Source organism: Protomyctophum parallelum (genome assembly GCF_964188405.1).
Source record: "Protomyctophum parallelum genome assembly, chromosome: 3".
NCBI lineage: Eukaryota > Metazoa > Chordata > Actinopteri > Myctophiformes > Myctophidae > Protomyctophum > Protomyctophum parallelum.
The window spans coordinates 12,397,675-12,415,362 of record NC_139698.1 but is presented as its reverse complement, the minus strand read 5'-3'; the positions used below and the strand labels follow the sequence as shown (position 1 = coordinate 12,415,362).

General features: G+C 41.4%; 1 protein-coding gene across 1 annotated transcript in view; it reads right to left on the bottom strand.

Annotated features, from left to right (window-relative positions):
* The window catches only part of LOC310855299 (uncharacterized protein), a 63,766-nt gene that overhangs the window by 40,786 nt on the left and 5,292 nt on the right, over positions 1-17,688 (bottom strand). The window contains exon 2 of the mRNA XM_083760247.1: positions 7,747-7,805. Within this exon, the coding sequence (XP_083616373.1) occupies positions 7,747-7,791 (45 nt within the window). The 5' untranslated portion in view covers positions 7,792-7,805. The remainder of the gene's footprint in view (positions 1-7,746; positions 7,806-17,688) is intronic.

The window sequence follows — 17,688 nt, the reverse complement described above, 5'->3', positions numbered from 1 at the left end:
ATCAAAATGCATATAAAAAGTGTCCCTTTTAACTCAGACTGAGATAGTAAAGTGGTGCGATTGTTCCAGTTCAGCATGGGAAAAGTATGATATCGTTGCTGTCTGGAAGAATCCAGCTAAGTCCATTTTTGACCTTTTACATCTGTGTGTTGGTTAGAAAAAAATGGAAAGTATAAAACAAAATCAGTTATTGGTATTTTGGTACACTTGGTAGTTCATGGGTAACATTTTCAGTCCAGTTTGAGGTCCCATGACTCAACTCCTAATATTTACAGGTTACAGGTTATCACTGCGACACATGCACGTTATTTTATTTAATTTTTTATATTATTTTAATTATTTATTAATGTGGTGAATCACTTTCACTGCATTACACCAACCTAGATTTATATGGTGGCATAATTGTGATCTATAGATATCTCCATAACAAATACTATGTTGTGAATCATTAGATAAATCAGTGATTTGGGCGATTGCCACAGTGCAGAAACCAAGGAAGTCGTTACTGTAGTTAATTTTGTTACACAATGTGAGTATGCCTGGTAGAGACGTGTGTTAACCTCCTCTCCTTTCCTTCTAAAGCTAAACACAATACTGGAACAGCCCTCATCAAAGTGCTATAATGTTGCTATGTTTGTGTTGCTCGTATTTAGTAGTCTATAGTTTGATTCTTTTTGATGAATTGAACAATGTGGACCCTGTTGTAAACAAGTGTAATGCTTAATCGGGTCGTCCACTCACAGTTAACAGTCTTTGTATTGAGTTTGTGCTTAAAATGTACTGTAAATTCTACAAACTGTTAATAAATATTTCAATCAATCAATCAATCAGATATGACAGACCGGCATGTTATTTTTTATTTTTTTAATATATCTTTTATCCCACGATTTTGAACCCATTTTTCACCCCTGTGGCCTGTTATTAACTGGTTTTCCTCCCATCTAATGCAAAAAACAAGATTGATGACTAATGGCTCTGGTGGATGACTACTGGACTAAGGCTCCCTCATCTGGAGACTTCAAAATGTTCAGTGTCGTTCAGTGGAGAAGCCTAGCAATGTCTGATATACTGTGTAGCTCTAGATTAGGACCAACTGCTCAAGCCTGTGCAGACTACATAAACGTGACATATCGTTGCTATTTTAACTCTTTTTTGTTCCCCCTCATAATTAACATGCTACTTGATCATACTACAGTGTCACAAGTGACACATGTTGAGCCTGTACATCTGCTATACTTTTATTTTTTTATTTTGAAGCTTGAAAAATAATATGAGGTTTCTACCCGACAGAGACGAGTATAAAAGTTAATTGACTTCTATTCACGAGTTGCCCGAGTTCATTATTGTAGAACACTTTCCCTGCGATTCGCAAGTTGCCCGAGTTATGTTTTTTTTTCATTGGAGTTATGTTTTTTTTTTCATTGTTTAATCCACGTTTTTAATTGTTTAATCCACGTTTTTAATGAGTTTTAAGTCATATGGGCGTGGGACGCGTTTCGATGACGTCATCGCAAAAAGGTCCGTCGCGCCGGCATGCAAAGGGTTCTGGGAAACTGAGTCCCATTGTTTACAATGGCGAGTCTGCCGGAGGAACAAGCCGTGCGCTGCCCGGGCTGTTGTTGTGATCGCCGCTATGGAATGCTTTTCTACACTACAACAAGCGATTAGACCGCTTTAAAGTCGTGACAAGCAACTCAGCGGTCGGTGCTCTGGCTGTTCAAAGGTAACTTTAAACATAGGCAGTCTAGGCTGAAAGACGGCCGTACATTACAGGCATTCAACCACTTTTGCGAGACTTACGTGGTATATTCACTCATTAATTAAATTAAGTCATTATACAGTATAATCATTGTTGAAAAACTTTACATTATTATCCAGATTCACACAGCTGAATGCCGGTTCACCTTGAACATTAATCATACTCATGCACATGAATCATTTTCATTGCTATTGAAATGTTACCTTCATCAAGGTATCATCATGCAAAGTATACATATCACGAGAGACGGCATTTATCGAGGTTAATAAATGGCATATTATTATGTCTATTTGCAGATTGAGCATTCCCATCAGCAAAGCACTGTGGAGTGGAGATCCAACAGCTGCTCCTTCCCGCCCCTCTCAATTGAACAACATCAAATACTTCCCAGTAGCCCCTCTTGAAAGGACAATGTTATTTTCAACAACAGGCCTAATATTATAATTGCATTTAGACTATGTGCAATAACGCAACTGATTAAGGTTCAGTGGCATTACAGAGCTCCATTCTAAGTGCCTCTTAGAGATTGATATAATAATATTAAATGTCTTTGTTTTTGTTGCTAAAAGCAAAAAGACATTAAAACGATATACTGCAATTTCTTTGTACGTATCCCAAGCCATATTGTTATCAAGGTATTCAACGTTATTGAATATTGCATGCTTTCATAATATCGTGAAGCCTTACTATCCTATGTTTCACACTCTGTGCTGTTGCTGCTACAGGGATTGGATCTTATATTACAATAACATGTCATTTAGCGTTGGACCCATGTAATCTCTAAATGTAGCCTGAAACTGTTTGTTTTGTCTGTACTGCCAGAGGCTTTACAAAGCAATTTAAAGCGGTTCAAAGAGCTATGCCTCCTGCGAATAGACAGGAGATAGAAGAGGAAAACATCAATTGAAGCTTGTTTGTGAAGCTTGTCTGATATGCTTGTTGTGATGCTGCAGCTCATTGTGTGACAGGAGGTGTTCCCATCGCCGTACTGGAGGGGCACAGGAAAAAGGATCACAGCCAAAATGTCAGCCTCTAAACATACCCTGCTTTAACCCTAGCACAACACAACACTTCTTTGACTGTCTCCATGACAACCAGCAGTTTTGCCAGAACATTACATTTACTTTGGTTAACATGATGGAAGACCAGTTAAGGTCCTTGCAGAGATAAAAATCAGAAAAACGCAGTAGTGTTTAGCCTCTGGAAACTTGGCGTTAAATAGTACAATTGCATAAATGGTAAATGGTGTTATGGTGTTATATTAATTAACAAATAGATTTAAATAAATAAAATGAAGAAGCGGCCCAGGCGGTGGCGTAACCGTCTGGGCACCCGACTGGTAATCCTCCTCCCTGCTGACATGTGCCGTGCCCCCCCCCCCCCCCCCCCCTGTGCAGTGATAAATACATAACCGCCGCCCTGCTTGACGCTTCCCAATTCCCATCCAAGGGTCAACGCTCGACAATGCCGGGTGCACCATTTCTTCCACCACTGTTGTTTATCAGCCTAATCGTGGCTTGAAATCTTAAGTCGCTATGGCAACCCTATGGCAACCAGGTGGATTAGCAAGTCGATTCTCAAGAAAGGCATTGTGAAGTGAAGTGAAGGCGGAATTAATCACAGTGACGGCTTGCAGAGCAGTAAGTAATGAGGTGGCAGGTTACTCTAGGAAGGATTTTGAAGCAGGGGACATTAGACCAGTGATTTCTATGGGCAGGTGTGCCATGGGGATATAGTAAGTGTACCCCCAAAAAACTGGCAAAACTCTTTTAGATTGTAATAATAGAACAGCAAGTATTTGGTCATGTAAACAATGTCGACAGACAGACAGACAGACAGACAGACAACTATGAAAACCTGCAAAACCAGTCAGTCCGTCCGTCATGCCTTGTGACACGCTCCATATATGGCTCCATATGTTGATCTGACCTCATCAAACCCTGTACACTCAAGACACTGCCCCCGCTGCCACCCTTAGATCTCCATATATGGAGCTGACCTGTTCTGACATTCCATAACTTGATCGGACCTCATCAAACCCTGTACACTCAAGGCACGCTCCATGTATGGCCAGTACAGAATTCATTCCATATGTTGGCCCAGCAGTCTGCCGTCACCCAGGCGGATGCGTGCACGTGACCTCGCCATTTAGGGCGAGGTCGCTTCTCGCCCTCAGGGCATCTTACTGGTTACATAGCCTATGAAAAGGCATACATCTGGATATGGGTGAATACCGTTAATATTTAACATGTTAACCCATTTTGAGCGGGAACCCCTTTTGGTTGTTATATATATATATATATATATATATATATATATATATATAGTCATACAGTCATCAACCACTTGATGTATGCAGATGATTTGATCATCCTATGTCCATACAGTGCTGGCCTTCAGCAGTTAATGAGGGTCTGCTCTCAATATGGCTCAGACTGTGACATTATTTATAATGCGAAGAAGAGCAACATCATGATTGTAAGAACCAAGGAAGACTGTCATTTCCAGTCTTTTTTCTGTCTGGCACAGCCCTTAAAGTCTGTGATGAGGTCAAGTACTTAGACCACTATTTAACAACTGACCCATCTGATGATAGGGACATCTACAGGCAACGTAGAAGGTTATAGGCACAAGCAAACATGATTGTTCGTAAGTTTAGTATGTGTTCAACTTCTGTGAAGTCCACACACACTATTTAAATCTTTTTGCACACCTATGTACTGCCCACTTGTGGCGGTGCTACAAAAAGAGCAGTATGCAGAGACTCAATGTGGCTTATAATAATGATGCCATGAGACTGCTGCTTAAAATGCCACGGGGCAGCAGTGCAAGCGAAATGTTTGTCAGCATCGGCGTACCCACCTGCTCAGCTGTGCTGAGGAACCTCATGTACAAATGTATGTGTAGGCTGTCTGATTCTACCAACAACATTATTTTTATTCTGACAAACCCTTTATTGAGTTCAGTCAGGTTTGTTTCTAAACTGTGGAACCATTGGCGTGTAAGCCTGTATATGTACAGTATAGTATGCATTTGTGATTTTATGTAGACAATGTCTCTATATTTGTATGTTTTTTTTATGTCACTATGGACCATATATGATGACAGTTAGTTGTTGTGCCAGTGAGGTAACTTGGAAATCCTAGAGGGGCTTATAATGGTATCCCCTCATCTTATATGCTTTCATTTAATTCAAAGTCTATGACAAAGGGGCAAAGGGGACAGTTGATTATATAATGTAATTAAATAGCATTAGTGCCCCTGTTTAAACCCCCAATCCTCTCACATCCAGCAGGCAGGAACAATGTTTCCCGACATCTTCACTCAGAGAGCAATAATATCATAATATAATAGTCCAATATTAGAGTCCACTAGGGAAAGGAAACTAGGAAATTATGTGGTTCTGGACAGCCGCCTATCCTAACGACTGGATGCCAGGCACCGCACTCCACCGAGTCCTCGCCAATGTGCGCACCGTGGGGGTTTATGAGATCAGCTCCAGCAATGAAAAAGGATCAGCTCCAGCAGACACATACTGCCTATAGTCGAGCATTGTTTGTCAGTCAATACTAAAATTGGGATTGAGTCTGCAGAAGGGAGAAGGGATGTGTGTGGAGCGTAAATACACTTCTGGCACTCAAGATGTATGCAGGCAGGCGGAGCAGGTCCACTGTTTCTCCACCTTTTGTTTCTCCTTAAAACCGCCCATACGGTTCTATATTTCACAGTTTCCCCGTGAAGATCAATAACTCATCTAATAGCAGTATCACAAGGACCCCATCCATCAGGTGGTACAGTGGCTCTCTGACTGAAACTTTAATCCAGTTTGCTGAATTATTGAGAATACCGTCTGACTCAACAAATGATCTGGCCGGTGAGCAGTGACATTTCCAATATTATCTTGGTAGTGAATTATATAGCTGTGGAAAATACGTTTTGGTCCTCATGGTGGGTTTATGAGCTATCGATGTCGAATACTCTACCTCACGTGACGCACACGTGGACAACACAGGATTACACACACACACAGCGCACACACACACACACACAGCGTTCCTGGAGTGCCCCTTCTCTCCTGCAGTGTTGATTTCGTCGACTAAAACCAAGACGAAAAATGTTTGTCGACTACCTTTTTCCACTGACGATAACTGAATGGAAACTAAATAAAAACTAAGCTATGATGACTAAAACTAAGAGTAAATATACTGACAATTTCGTCAATAAATAAAAACTAGACTGAAATGTTAGTAAGGGACTAGTGGACAAGATATCCAGCATAAGTCATTTTACAATTGGTTGCATGCTGAAAATAGACGATCTACAAGCTTACGTGTTGCGTTGTAAGCACGTCGGCTATTTTCAGCAAGTGAAAATCATTACGACAGCATCAAGGCCCGCCAAAATACATTTTGTTTGACTAAATTTACTAAAATCTTATGATATTTAGTCGACTAAAACTAGACTAACACTAAAACATTCCAGGTGACTAAAATGTGACTAAAACTTAATGAAAACTATTCAAGAGACTATGACTATTTATAAACTAAAATCAAAATGTGTTGCCAAAAACAACACTGCTCGTAGAGGCACTCGCTGTCACCGGTATCTTTTCTCCTATCCTCCGCTCCGCTGCGTTCTTATATGGTCGCTCCCGTGTCTAGTAAGCTAAAGGCCAGTCAAATTTCGCAGCCCGTTTTGATAGGTAAACAAAACAGCCGAAGTGCCGTTTGGAAATGGCCTGATTCACTGCCTTCCGTGAATTTGTTTTGTCATTTCGAAGTGAACGGAACGAATCAGGCTGGAAACCAGGCTAGTTTGGAAATACTTTGCATGTGCACACATGTTCATGCATGTATGTTATACTGTACTGTACCATTGCAGTTTAATAAACAGGTCTGGAGCTCTCTGGTGGAGCTGTTGCCCCCGCGACCCGACTACGGATGAGCAGTTGAATATGGATGGATGGATGGATGGATGGATGCTGTTTTTATGTGCTTCAGTTAACACTGAGGATTTTTAATGTGTTCTACCTTCTCTGTTTTTCACTCTTTGTGGCCTTGCACATAAAGAGTTTGTGGCCTTGTACTTCACGTTACCTCAAGTTTCTCAAACTAGAACTTTTCTTATCTAGTAATAAGGATGAATTCCAGATAATGTGAAGGGTGCTGCGTTCATCATTAGCTGCAATGGTACAGTACAGTATAATTAACATACATGCATGAACATGTGTGCAACTGTGCACATGCAATACCCACCCATGTGATTGGCAACGTGCAGGTAAAATCAGGCTTAGGGCACCAAATTACTCAGGGCCATGTACTGCACAGAAATAGAGACAAACCTAAATCTGTTAAGGACTCACAACCGTGCAGCCGCAGAACACTGTGTTCATCTCAACTGTATCCCAACTACGCACTCGCATACACACGTACGTGCGTGGTGGCACTGGCTCAAAGCATTTTCATTTTCAAAAGGGCAGCAGTGGCCACCTCCTCCTGGCTTAGAGTCGTGTTGACTCTAAGGTTGAACACACTCAGAGGGCACACAAACAAACACAAAAGTATAGTTCTTTCTTCCTCCACTTCAGACATAGATGAGACGAGGATAAAGAGTTGACTGCGACAGCATGGTTTGTGTCTGAGAGCTTGGTAAAGGTTATAATTCAGCTTGACAGAAAAGAGGCTGACATCTCGTCAACAAAAGGGTCCGAAGTCCTGTTCCACAACGATAAAGGCTATAGCTGAGAACGATAAGGCTAGAAGTCAACTCTGCAACATATGCTCCATTCTCATGCTAAATCACAAAAGCACAGCCTACGGTACTTACAAACACATTTCTAGCCACTAAAAGCTCATATATCTTGAACACACACACACACACACACACACACACACACACACACACACACACACACACACACACACACACACACACACATACACACACACACACACACACACACACACACACACACACAGGCCTCTTACCTTGCTCTCTGTAAGGGGCTCCTTCTTTCCTAGATGCTGTCCCATGCTGATAACAGAGACTGTAGGAGGAAAATACTGGATTAATTGAAGAATTCTTTATGATGAACAATAATAAACAGCTAATACCGTACAGACAATGTATTGAACTTAATTTTAGTAATCATGTAAGAATTTCAATTTCAATTCAACTCTGGCACGAACAGGCAATTTGTGAGACGATCGCTCTGCCTAGCAAATTGCCTGCCTCTCGCCCTCCCTGCTCAGCTTTCGTTGAACATTACTTACTTAGGCACGTCAATCACTCCTGGTTTGAAAACACTTCTATGCAGCAAGCAGCCTTCGACAGCGTTTACAGCAGAGCAGTGAAGTCAATTTGACACTGGAGCGATCAGTGTCAAGTAGCTATCGAACAGAGTAATCTTTTGGCCTCTGTATGACACCTTCATTATGCAATTTTCGTTCAAATCTGCTGCCAAGCCAGTCAAACCAACCTATGGGGAAATTAACTATAACAGGACATGGATATGCGACCTTCAGGAAATCCAGGACTACAGTTCTGCTTACAGCATACATTTGTCGACCCTGATCCGGTGTGATGTTAACAGAGAATGATTGATACAATTTATATATATATATATATATATATATATATATATATATATATTTTTTTCCCTTCTCCATATTAAAATCAATGCTATTAAATACCCGCATTTACACCTGTGTGTTGTTTCGAAAATATTGAACCAATGAAAAGTATCAAAAACCGCTTGGGAAAGAACCTCTCAACTTGCATTCTCAAGCTGTCTGTAAAAGCAAATAATTCCACCCTCTCTCCCGTGCGTGAAACAGGGCTGCTGCAATTAGACTCACGGAGAGGAAGATAAACACTTTAGCGAGGCAGTTCTTTCCCCCGTAGTCTGTTAAAAATAACTATGCAGTGTACCTGTTTATGAAACTTAGCAGTTACAAAAACAATGAAATCTATTTCTAAAATCTATGTAGTGTTTTCTGAGGCGAGCAATGTGACAAGAAATTAGTTCATTCAGCATTTCTCTCGCTATAGTTGATTGAAACTGCAAATCCCTCTTTGCAGAAGTAATTGTTATTGCTATTTAAACGTAAGTACTGCTTATTATTGTAGGCCTATATAAGCGGTGTCATGAAGCATCAGGGCATTCTTTCATGTGTTGCGAAACTTGCGATGCATTGTGTGAGCTTGGAGATCCATTGTCAGCTACTTATCAATGACGGAAATGATCTCCACTTGAGCTGGATTTGTGTAAAGTGGTGATAATATGACGCATGCAAGTAACTGACAATATACAAAGTCAGAATACCAATTTTTATGAGGCAGTATTGCTTTGTTTTCAACAAATATATACGTTTTCTTCATTTTCAAAAATAATAATAATAATAATAATTTAGTTTTTCCATTTCCTGAAAAATGAACATTTTGGACTTGGAGGTGGTTTCTTCCCAACAGCAGAGATATACTTTAACTACTAAATTAAGTAAAGTCATATTTCAAATATAGAATCTGAAGAGTAGAAACACATTCGTGTCCCCGCTACAATAAAGGAAAACCTCTTCAGCCCCGGATAGACGGATACAGTCATTGCCTTTTTACTTAAGACTGAATGAAAGCGCGATCCGTCACCTCGAGATGCTGAAGCATTTTGTGTACAACCAGCGCAGAGATTCTAATACCTGGATATCGTTCCAATGTTCTGGGGGAAATTTGCATGAACAAACACAGTTGTGTTTATTATGCCTCACTAGGGAGGGATTTCTAGATACTAGTTATTGTTATCTGTTCCAAACTTAGCCTGGAAACCAGACAAATCTGCCACAGGGAAAAAATATCGCTGCTTTCTCTGCTGGCAGAATGAAACCTGGGCTCCCACTGACCAATCTCAATCCCGGATGGAAGCATATAGCCCCCTTTCGTGAGTCTGAGTATTTTAAAATGTCAACCCTGATATCAGAATCGGAACCCGATACAGATACTGGATTGGTCCCAACTCTAGAAACCTTTCTTCAGCAGTATAGTAGAAGAAGCTTATAAGACCCCCATGTACGCAAGCGCACATGGGGGTACACACACACACACACACACACACACACACACACACACACACACACACACACACACACACACACACACACACACACACACACACACACACACACACACACACACACACACACACACACACACACACCTTTTAAGAAAAGATTAGGATACAGTATTTAACAGAATGCAATGAAAGCACATCCTCCCTCATGCCCACGGTTAAATTAGGACTTAAATGAGCACTGAGCAGGCAAGATAGGGGAAAGCAGGAGATACCGTTTGGTATCGAAGATGACATTCCTTTCATTGTTGTGTCTACGGGGAGAGATGTTTACCGCTTACAGCAATTGGCGATAATTCGCTCTCACATCCAGAGGGACAAGTGAGATTATAATGCACTTAGCGTGCACTGGGCATTGGGCTTGATGTACGACTACAGACAGGCTGAACTACCTCCAGCTTCTGTGGAACAGCTCCTGCATTCAAACCCCTGCACAATGAAAGAGGTATTATTGTCTGGAAATAATTATGACACTGCTATGGAGGGGTACCAAGCACCGGTTTCCGATTGTTCAGAACAGAAAAACAAAAACAAAAGACAAACGGTGGGGCGGACCACTCTGGCATACCAACAGCTGCCAAGGTATATTTGTTTGCACTGCAGACGTATTCTGTTTTCCTTCCAAGAAAAAAAAACTGGTTACTCCTCTCACACACATCCACAATGTGTGCACTCGCAGGCACACACACACCCACACGTGCACGCGTGCACACATGCACGCACGCACGCACACACACACACACACAAACGGGAGTGTGAATGGGTGAATGTAATGCACATTTAAGCACTTTGGATAAAGGCGCTATATTGCACCGTTTTACCACACACACGATATCTCTCATACCAATACTTTCTGGAAGGAAGGGGAGATTATACCACCATGATGGCTGAATGGTGTTGTGAATAATGTAAAGACTTTATAATGCAAATGCTGTTGTAAACACAGATGGCAGGTGGAAGTGTGACATTCTGCAAAATGTAGGAATTAATAATAAATAACCATAATACTAATGTAGTGATGCATAACTCTTATAAAATAAATGGCATATTATTATGTCTATTTGCCGATTGAGCAATCCCATCGGCAAAGCACTGTGGAGTTCAGATCAAAGTATAAATCAAGTTGAGCACAGCTTCTCCTCCCCGCCCCTCTCAATTCAACGTTTTCTGTTCATACCAAGTACTTCCCCAAATCAAAAGGACAATTTTATTTTCCATCCTGAATGGCAGTAGGCCTATATTATTATACTCTATTATACTGTCTAATACTCTCTCTCTCTCTCACACACAGTATACGCATCTGCACACACACACACACACACACACACACACACACACACACACTCACGTTAAGTTTAGCAAACTATTTTGCAGTGTAAACATCGTTTTGAAGAGACCGCAGTGGTGTGCCCAGTGGATGGCCTCGGTTCGCACGTCACGTGCCACCCCTGGAATCTGAGGTTCCAGCCCAAGCTGCCACCCCATTACACACGTTGTGCATTTGGAAATGAGAGTGCTGGAATGGCACAAAATGATTGCGAACGCACTGAGCACTAACTATGAGACCCTGCAGATCATGTCTGTCTGTCCCGCTGTGACACCACCCGCCCGCCACCAGAGGGCGCAGCTGTAGCGCACACACACACACACACACACACACACACACACACACACACACACAACCACACACACACACACATTAGAAAACTTAAAGGTGATATAGACAAGTTTTCAGCCAAAATTTTAAATATATATAAATGTATTCTTTTGGCCTTTTCCCCCTGTATCTTTCCCTATATTATGATGCTGAGGTGTTCTCCTGCAACAGCACACTCCCCCTTTCCCCCCGTGGCTGAATGCGCTGTTTATATCCACTACAGTTTACTACTCGGGACGTCGGAGGGGATTTAAACTTTTAGCCAATTGCAGTGCGAGGCTGTGACGGTGTGTTCAACCCAGCACTGCAGTATTATAATGATGCGATGCGATTTGCGATTTCAATTGCAATGTATAATATCCCCATATCTTAGTTTCACTAACATTGTTCATGTGAAATAGTATGTTTATGATTTAATATGTAAGCCTATTGGAGTTATGAGAATCGCTATGTATAGTGCATGGTTGGGTGGTGTGAAACTGAACAACACCAGCAGCAATAAGCCCACAGAACTCAGAGGATCCTTAGTCACAGAACAACTCAGACCCCAATAAAATCTCCTATTTAGGCCTACATCAATATCGTTTTCGTTCATGTGGGTTGTATGTGCTTATTTGTTGAAATGGTGGAAGTGGAAGTGAGTAATAGTATTTCACCCTGCACCGCCGCTCCACCGCGGCGACTGCCTGCCTGCCGGCCGGCTTGAAGCATGCATTCAACCCGTGCTCGCCAACGGTGACAGGCCGTCGCGGATCATCATAGCGATTTTTCTTCATTGCAATGAATAACCGTGGACAGAGTAGTTCACATGAATGAACGATGCTGTAGTGGCATGGGCATTTGAGGGGCAATATGTTTTATATGCACGATTACAAATAAAAGAGAATTTAATTGAGAGCCAGTGAGTCTCCTTTACTTCCTACTTCCTCATTTGCGGGACTCGGTGTGATATTGCGATTATGCTACAGTTAGCCTTAAAAAAACATGTCAACTCAATGTCATTGTTGTAACTATGATATCGATAGAAATTCATAATTTTGTATATTTAGCCATACGAAGCAAAAACCATAGAGTCCGTCCCAGCAGCAACAACAATCCCATAGCGTGAAGTGACCTTGCTCAGCCAATAGAATGAGGGGGGGAGGGGGGTGGAGCTAGATATGCATTTGTTTGGAAACACTCACTCGCTTCTGTGTACAAACACTGGAAACTTGTCTATATCACCTTTTAAAAAATTACTAACAAAAAAAAGAAAAAAGTACGTAATTTATTCTAATTGTTGTTATTGCAATTTACGAGCTGCGTTCGCTTCCCACGTTTGCGCGTCTTACTTGTAAAAATAAGATGTACAGTAGTTTACATACACATTTTTAATGAATGCTATTTAAAATTCTATTAAAAAAAATATATATATAAGAATACGCCCGCCCACTGCCAAACTGCACGGTAGTGGAGTTTGGACACTCCTGAGAAACAGAGGTGGAAAGGAAATAGTACAAGAGAACCTTAAAGCAAGGCCTGACATGAGTGACTGCGAGAACCCCGGAGACGATTTCACTCTCAGTTACACAACCACAGACAAGATCCTGCAGGGACTTGCAAGACATGAGTGTTGCATAACTAAGAAGCAAGAAAGACAGACACGGGGATGATTCATTTTCTGACAAACATATGTGAAATATAGCTGATAGACAAAGGCACGGAGAGAGGAGAGGAAAGAGGGGGCAGGGAACTGGCTTATAGTGGGTGAAGCAGACTGCTGCAATTAAAACTCAGCAGCAGCACTGGTTTTGACTCCAGAAGTTAAAATGCTGGCTTGCAGTTTCAGGGAAACATGTCATTTAGTAGGAGGTAGGAGGAAGGTGTTGGAACAAGGAGAGAGGAAAAAAAGCAGGGAGCGCCAATAACATTCTTTATGTTCCACTCACACGAAAACAAAACAATCGGACTCCATGATCTCTGTGAGTGAACACTTCCCTTTGTATAGGTAAAACAATTTAACCCTATATTACATGTACACTCGTACATGTAATACTCGAAATAGCTCCTCTTGTAACACAATTGTAAGGACAGATAATGGCTTGTCACTACTTGTATATAGTCCACACTGTATATCCGTGATTGGGAGCAATTATTTTAAGTACATATCCATTCAGAGTCGACTGCTGCAGTCATTATTACAGCACCTGAGGTTATACAGTATTACGCTTCTTAATGATAAAATAATTAAAGCCTTTAAATAGATTGGGCTGGGATTCGGACCAATTATTTCGGAAGGCTTAGGTTACTATGTTTCCCACCACTCTTTCCTGGTTTCCAACACATGGCTACAGAGTAGCCCGACTGTTGTTTGAGTTGTGGTTATTCCGTTCACACTAAAAGTCATTACACAGCACCAGTCCCTTGAGCAATGGAGTGCTCATTAAAATGAGTAGGAACACTTTTCACACGCAGAGTAAAATAAGCAATAGCTGAGATTTTCTGTAGGACAGAATAAGGGATCGACCGATATGGGTTTTTCATGGCCGATACCGATTAGTAGTGATCAAAGAGACTGATAGCCGATATTAATATAAATGATGATATCGGTGCCGATATATTGGTTAAGCCGATAATCGGGTCGATCCCTAGACAGAATGAACCCTGATCATGGGGAATTAAAGCTATAATGAAAAGCTTCCCTTCGGCTGTCCTGACGGAATGCTTCATATAACAGATAAAATACAATCTTCCATCTTTAGCAGCGAGGATGGATAAGGTATTTATTTCTCGGTCGGAAAACCAGAGAAGTTGAAATTGATATGACCTTGCTGCAATGCACAGTACATTACTGTATGTCTGTCGGGGGAAATAAAAGCATATTGGTGAATGCTGACAAAAGGAAGTATGGATTGGATTACCATTGTTGACAAATTATAGAGACATGCTATAGAGAGATAGCATGTAGCTGTGGGGCTTTACTTCATCTGTATGATTTTCAACAGAGGGTTGCAGTCAATTTGACAGAAACGACTTGCGTAAGCAAGGATAAAAAAAACAACAACAATACAATACAAATGTACCTTCAAGATAACCTTCAAGATCTCTGTCCCCTTCCCAATGTATCTTTTCCAGTGGTGGAAAAAGTACTCAATTGTTTTACTTAAGTAAAAGTATCAATACTATACTGTCATATAGAACTACTAAGTAAAAGTCCGGAATTCTACTAAAAGTACAAAAGTATTGCCATCAAAGTGTACTTAAAGTACCAAAAGTAAAAGTAGTCGTTATGCAGAATGTCTCATTTCAAAAAAATTATAAAAATCTTTTGGAAATAGCCAATCTACAAGCTCACAATGTGTCTCATCACGATACATTGTGAGCTTGTAGATCGTCTATTTTCAAATGGTCGAAATGTATATAGGGCTGAAGTGGTTATGTACAGTATGTTTTGTCATAATAATGAAAATCTACAAAGTAACTACCGGTAGTAACTAAAGTTTTCAAATAAATGTAGTGGAGTAAAAGTACTACAATATTTGCCTCTGAGATGTAGTGGAGTAGAAGTACTGGAAATTGGAAATACTGAAGTAAAGTACAAATACCTCAACACTTAAGTACAGTACTTAAGTAAATACTCCGATCAGAAGTACTTATTTACATCTGATCTTTTTTATATATTTTCTATTGTAAAACACTTTTTTGTGCAGTGAGCACAAGTGAGAGTTCTTCCGAAGAACTTTTTCGACAGGATGTGGAAAGCCAAGAATGTGATGCGTCTGTTTTTTTCTTCTCCCCCATAAACCACCATAACAAATCATTTTTGAGCCTAACAGCAACAGCAAACCTAACTCGAGACCCGAGTACTAGTATCTTGGGTCCAAATCCTAACGAAGGCACAGATGTCACTGCTCAGCCCTGGATCTTTTAATGAAGGATTTTATATGCAAACAAGACACCTATAATCTGATCTCTTTATTCCTGTGTACGAATCCTCCCTTGCTCCAATAAGGCACAGATGTCAACACCACAAACAGTCATGCACACAGCAAAAACCCATTTGATCCCAGGGTAAATTGATTTTGCATCTTCACACAGCTGATTGCTGCCGACTTGATCGCAGGGAGGGAGAAGTTAGGGATTAAGTTAATTAGTCCATGCGAACATTTGATAGGTCAGGCTCATCAATCACACAACCCAAAACTGTTCCAATAATCCTCAAGTTCCCATCTGGTCAAGTAGGCTACAGACCAAATACCAGTATAGTATGTATACTTAGCCCACTGAGGCTTCATACTAATAATAATTAATTATAATTGTATTCTTCAACTCTTTTGCCACGGAATGTGGTTTTAAGATTTCCTTTAGGCTTGAATATTGTTACAGATGGAGTTGCCGTTATTTTTTGCCACCTTAAAACATGATCATCAGGAATTATTATATAAGGAGGACTTTTTTTTAAAGTGTACAGTATTTGTTAAATGTTGTTTTTATGTATGCCTGGTTTGCCTGGTGGGTGGTGATGGGTGGTGATCCACCTGAACTGAAGCCACACCCACAGCTGTTGTTGAATGATAAAGGGGGAGGGGTAGCTCTGGTCCATAGACTTACTGCTCTTGCTGCCGTTGCATTAAGGCAAGGTGCTAACAAGGTGCAATACTTCCCATAGACAGCCCATTCATCCAAACAGAAAAGTACTATCTGATTGTATTTACACAACGTCAACCTCACCAACATTGCAGCTGTACGAAAAGCTTGAATTATTCTCTTTCCATCCTCAAAGTGTTAACTGTTTCATAAAAATCCACTGTAGACATGTTATGTGTTACTTTCTGTCCTTGGCAGGTGATTCTTTTTTTCTAAGTGTTGCAGTTTGGAAGTGCTCGTTAGATATCACTCAACTGCCCTGAGTGCGTACCACCCGTTTTGAATTTGCACATAATGCACGAGTGCTTCCAAACTCTGATGGCAAGATGGCCGCGGTCTGCAAATGGACAATGCAGGGTGGAATGGGGCATCAGGGAGTACCAAAGGCTCCATTATATAATAGGGGTGAGTGACATTGCTCTCTCCAAGGTACTGAATGAAGTCAAGTAGATATCCTGGTCTCACTCTCTCCACTACAGCCCGCACTGCTCTTTACTAGTGCAGGCAGCTCTCTCTCTATCATGCATTCAGACCGCAAGAGCAAACGTGTCCGCTCACGCACACGCACACGCACACGCACACGCACACGCACACGCACACGCACACGCACACGCACACGCACACGCACACGCACACGCACACGCACACACACACACACACACACACACACACACACACACACACACACACACACACACACACACACACACACACTCCCTGTGAGTGACAAGCGTGTGACTCTCGGAACATGTGTGTTGTTGCCTGGCATTGCCTGGTGCCTTTGTTATGCTGAAAGTATGCACACTTGTGGAAAACACAAGGCAACCACTTCATCTAACGGCACAGCTGCCCCACGATGGCTGCTCTGTACTGATGAGGCATTGCATAATGAATCCAGAAGATTACTGTGTGTGTGTGTGTGTGTGTGTGTGTGTGTGTGTATGTGTGTGTGTGTGTGTGTGTGTGTGTGTGTGTGTGTGTGTGTGTGTGTGTGCAGGCTGACAGCCTACTACTGTATCTGCCAGTGGACCTCTTCTCTTTCTGAACGGGTTTGGAGATGAGTGGTATATAAACAATAACACCTGTCTCTAGAGAAAGCATGCATCTGGTCGCGCAACGATAAAAAAAATATAACAACTTACTTATGAATCCCCCAAGGAGAGAATTCAGGGTGTTACAGACACAAAGAGTAAAATAGGTTTTAAAAAGTGCACAATAATGAACAACACGGCCGCCCGCTGGCCAAGCGTTCCAGGCGCATGCCGCATATACAGGCTTTGGCCTGACAGCGTGTTGCGTGTTCGAGTCCCGTTCATGACGACCTTTGCTGCATGTCTCTCCCCTTCCCTCCCTCTCACCCACTTTCCTGTCTGTCTTCACTAATAACTATGAATAAAGGCAAAACAAATCTTGCACCACTCAAATATAATAAATAAATCATAAGCCGCTCCCTGTACAGTATGTACTATTCCTGTTCGTAGACACACACATAATGTAAAATACTCCATGTACAGTATACTTGCT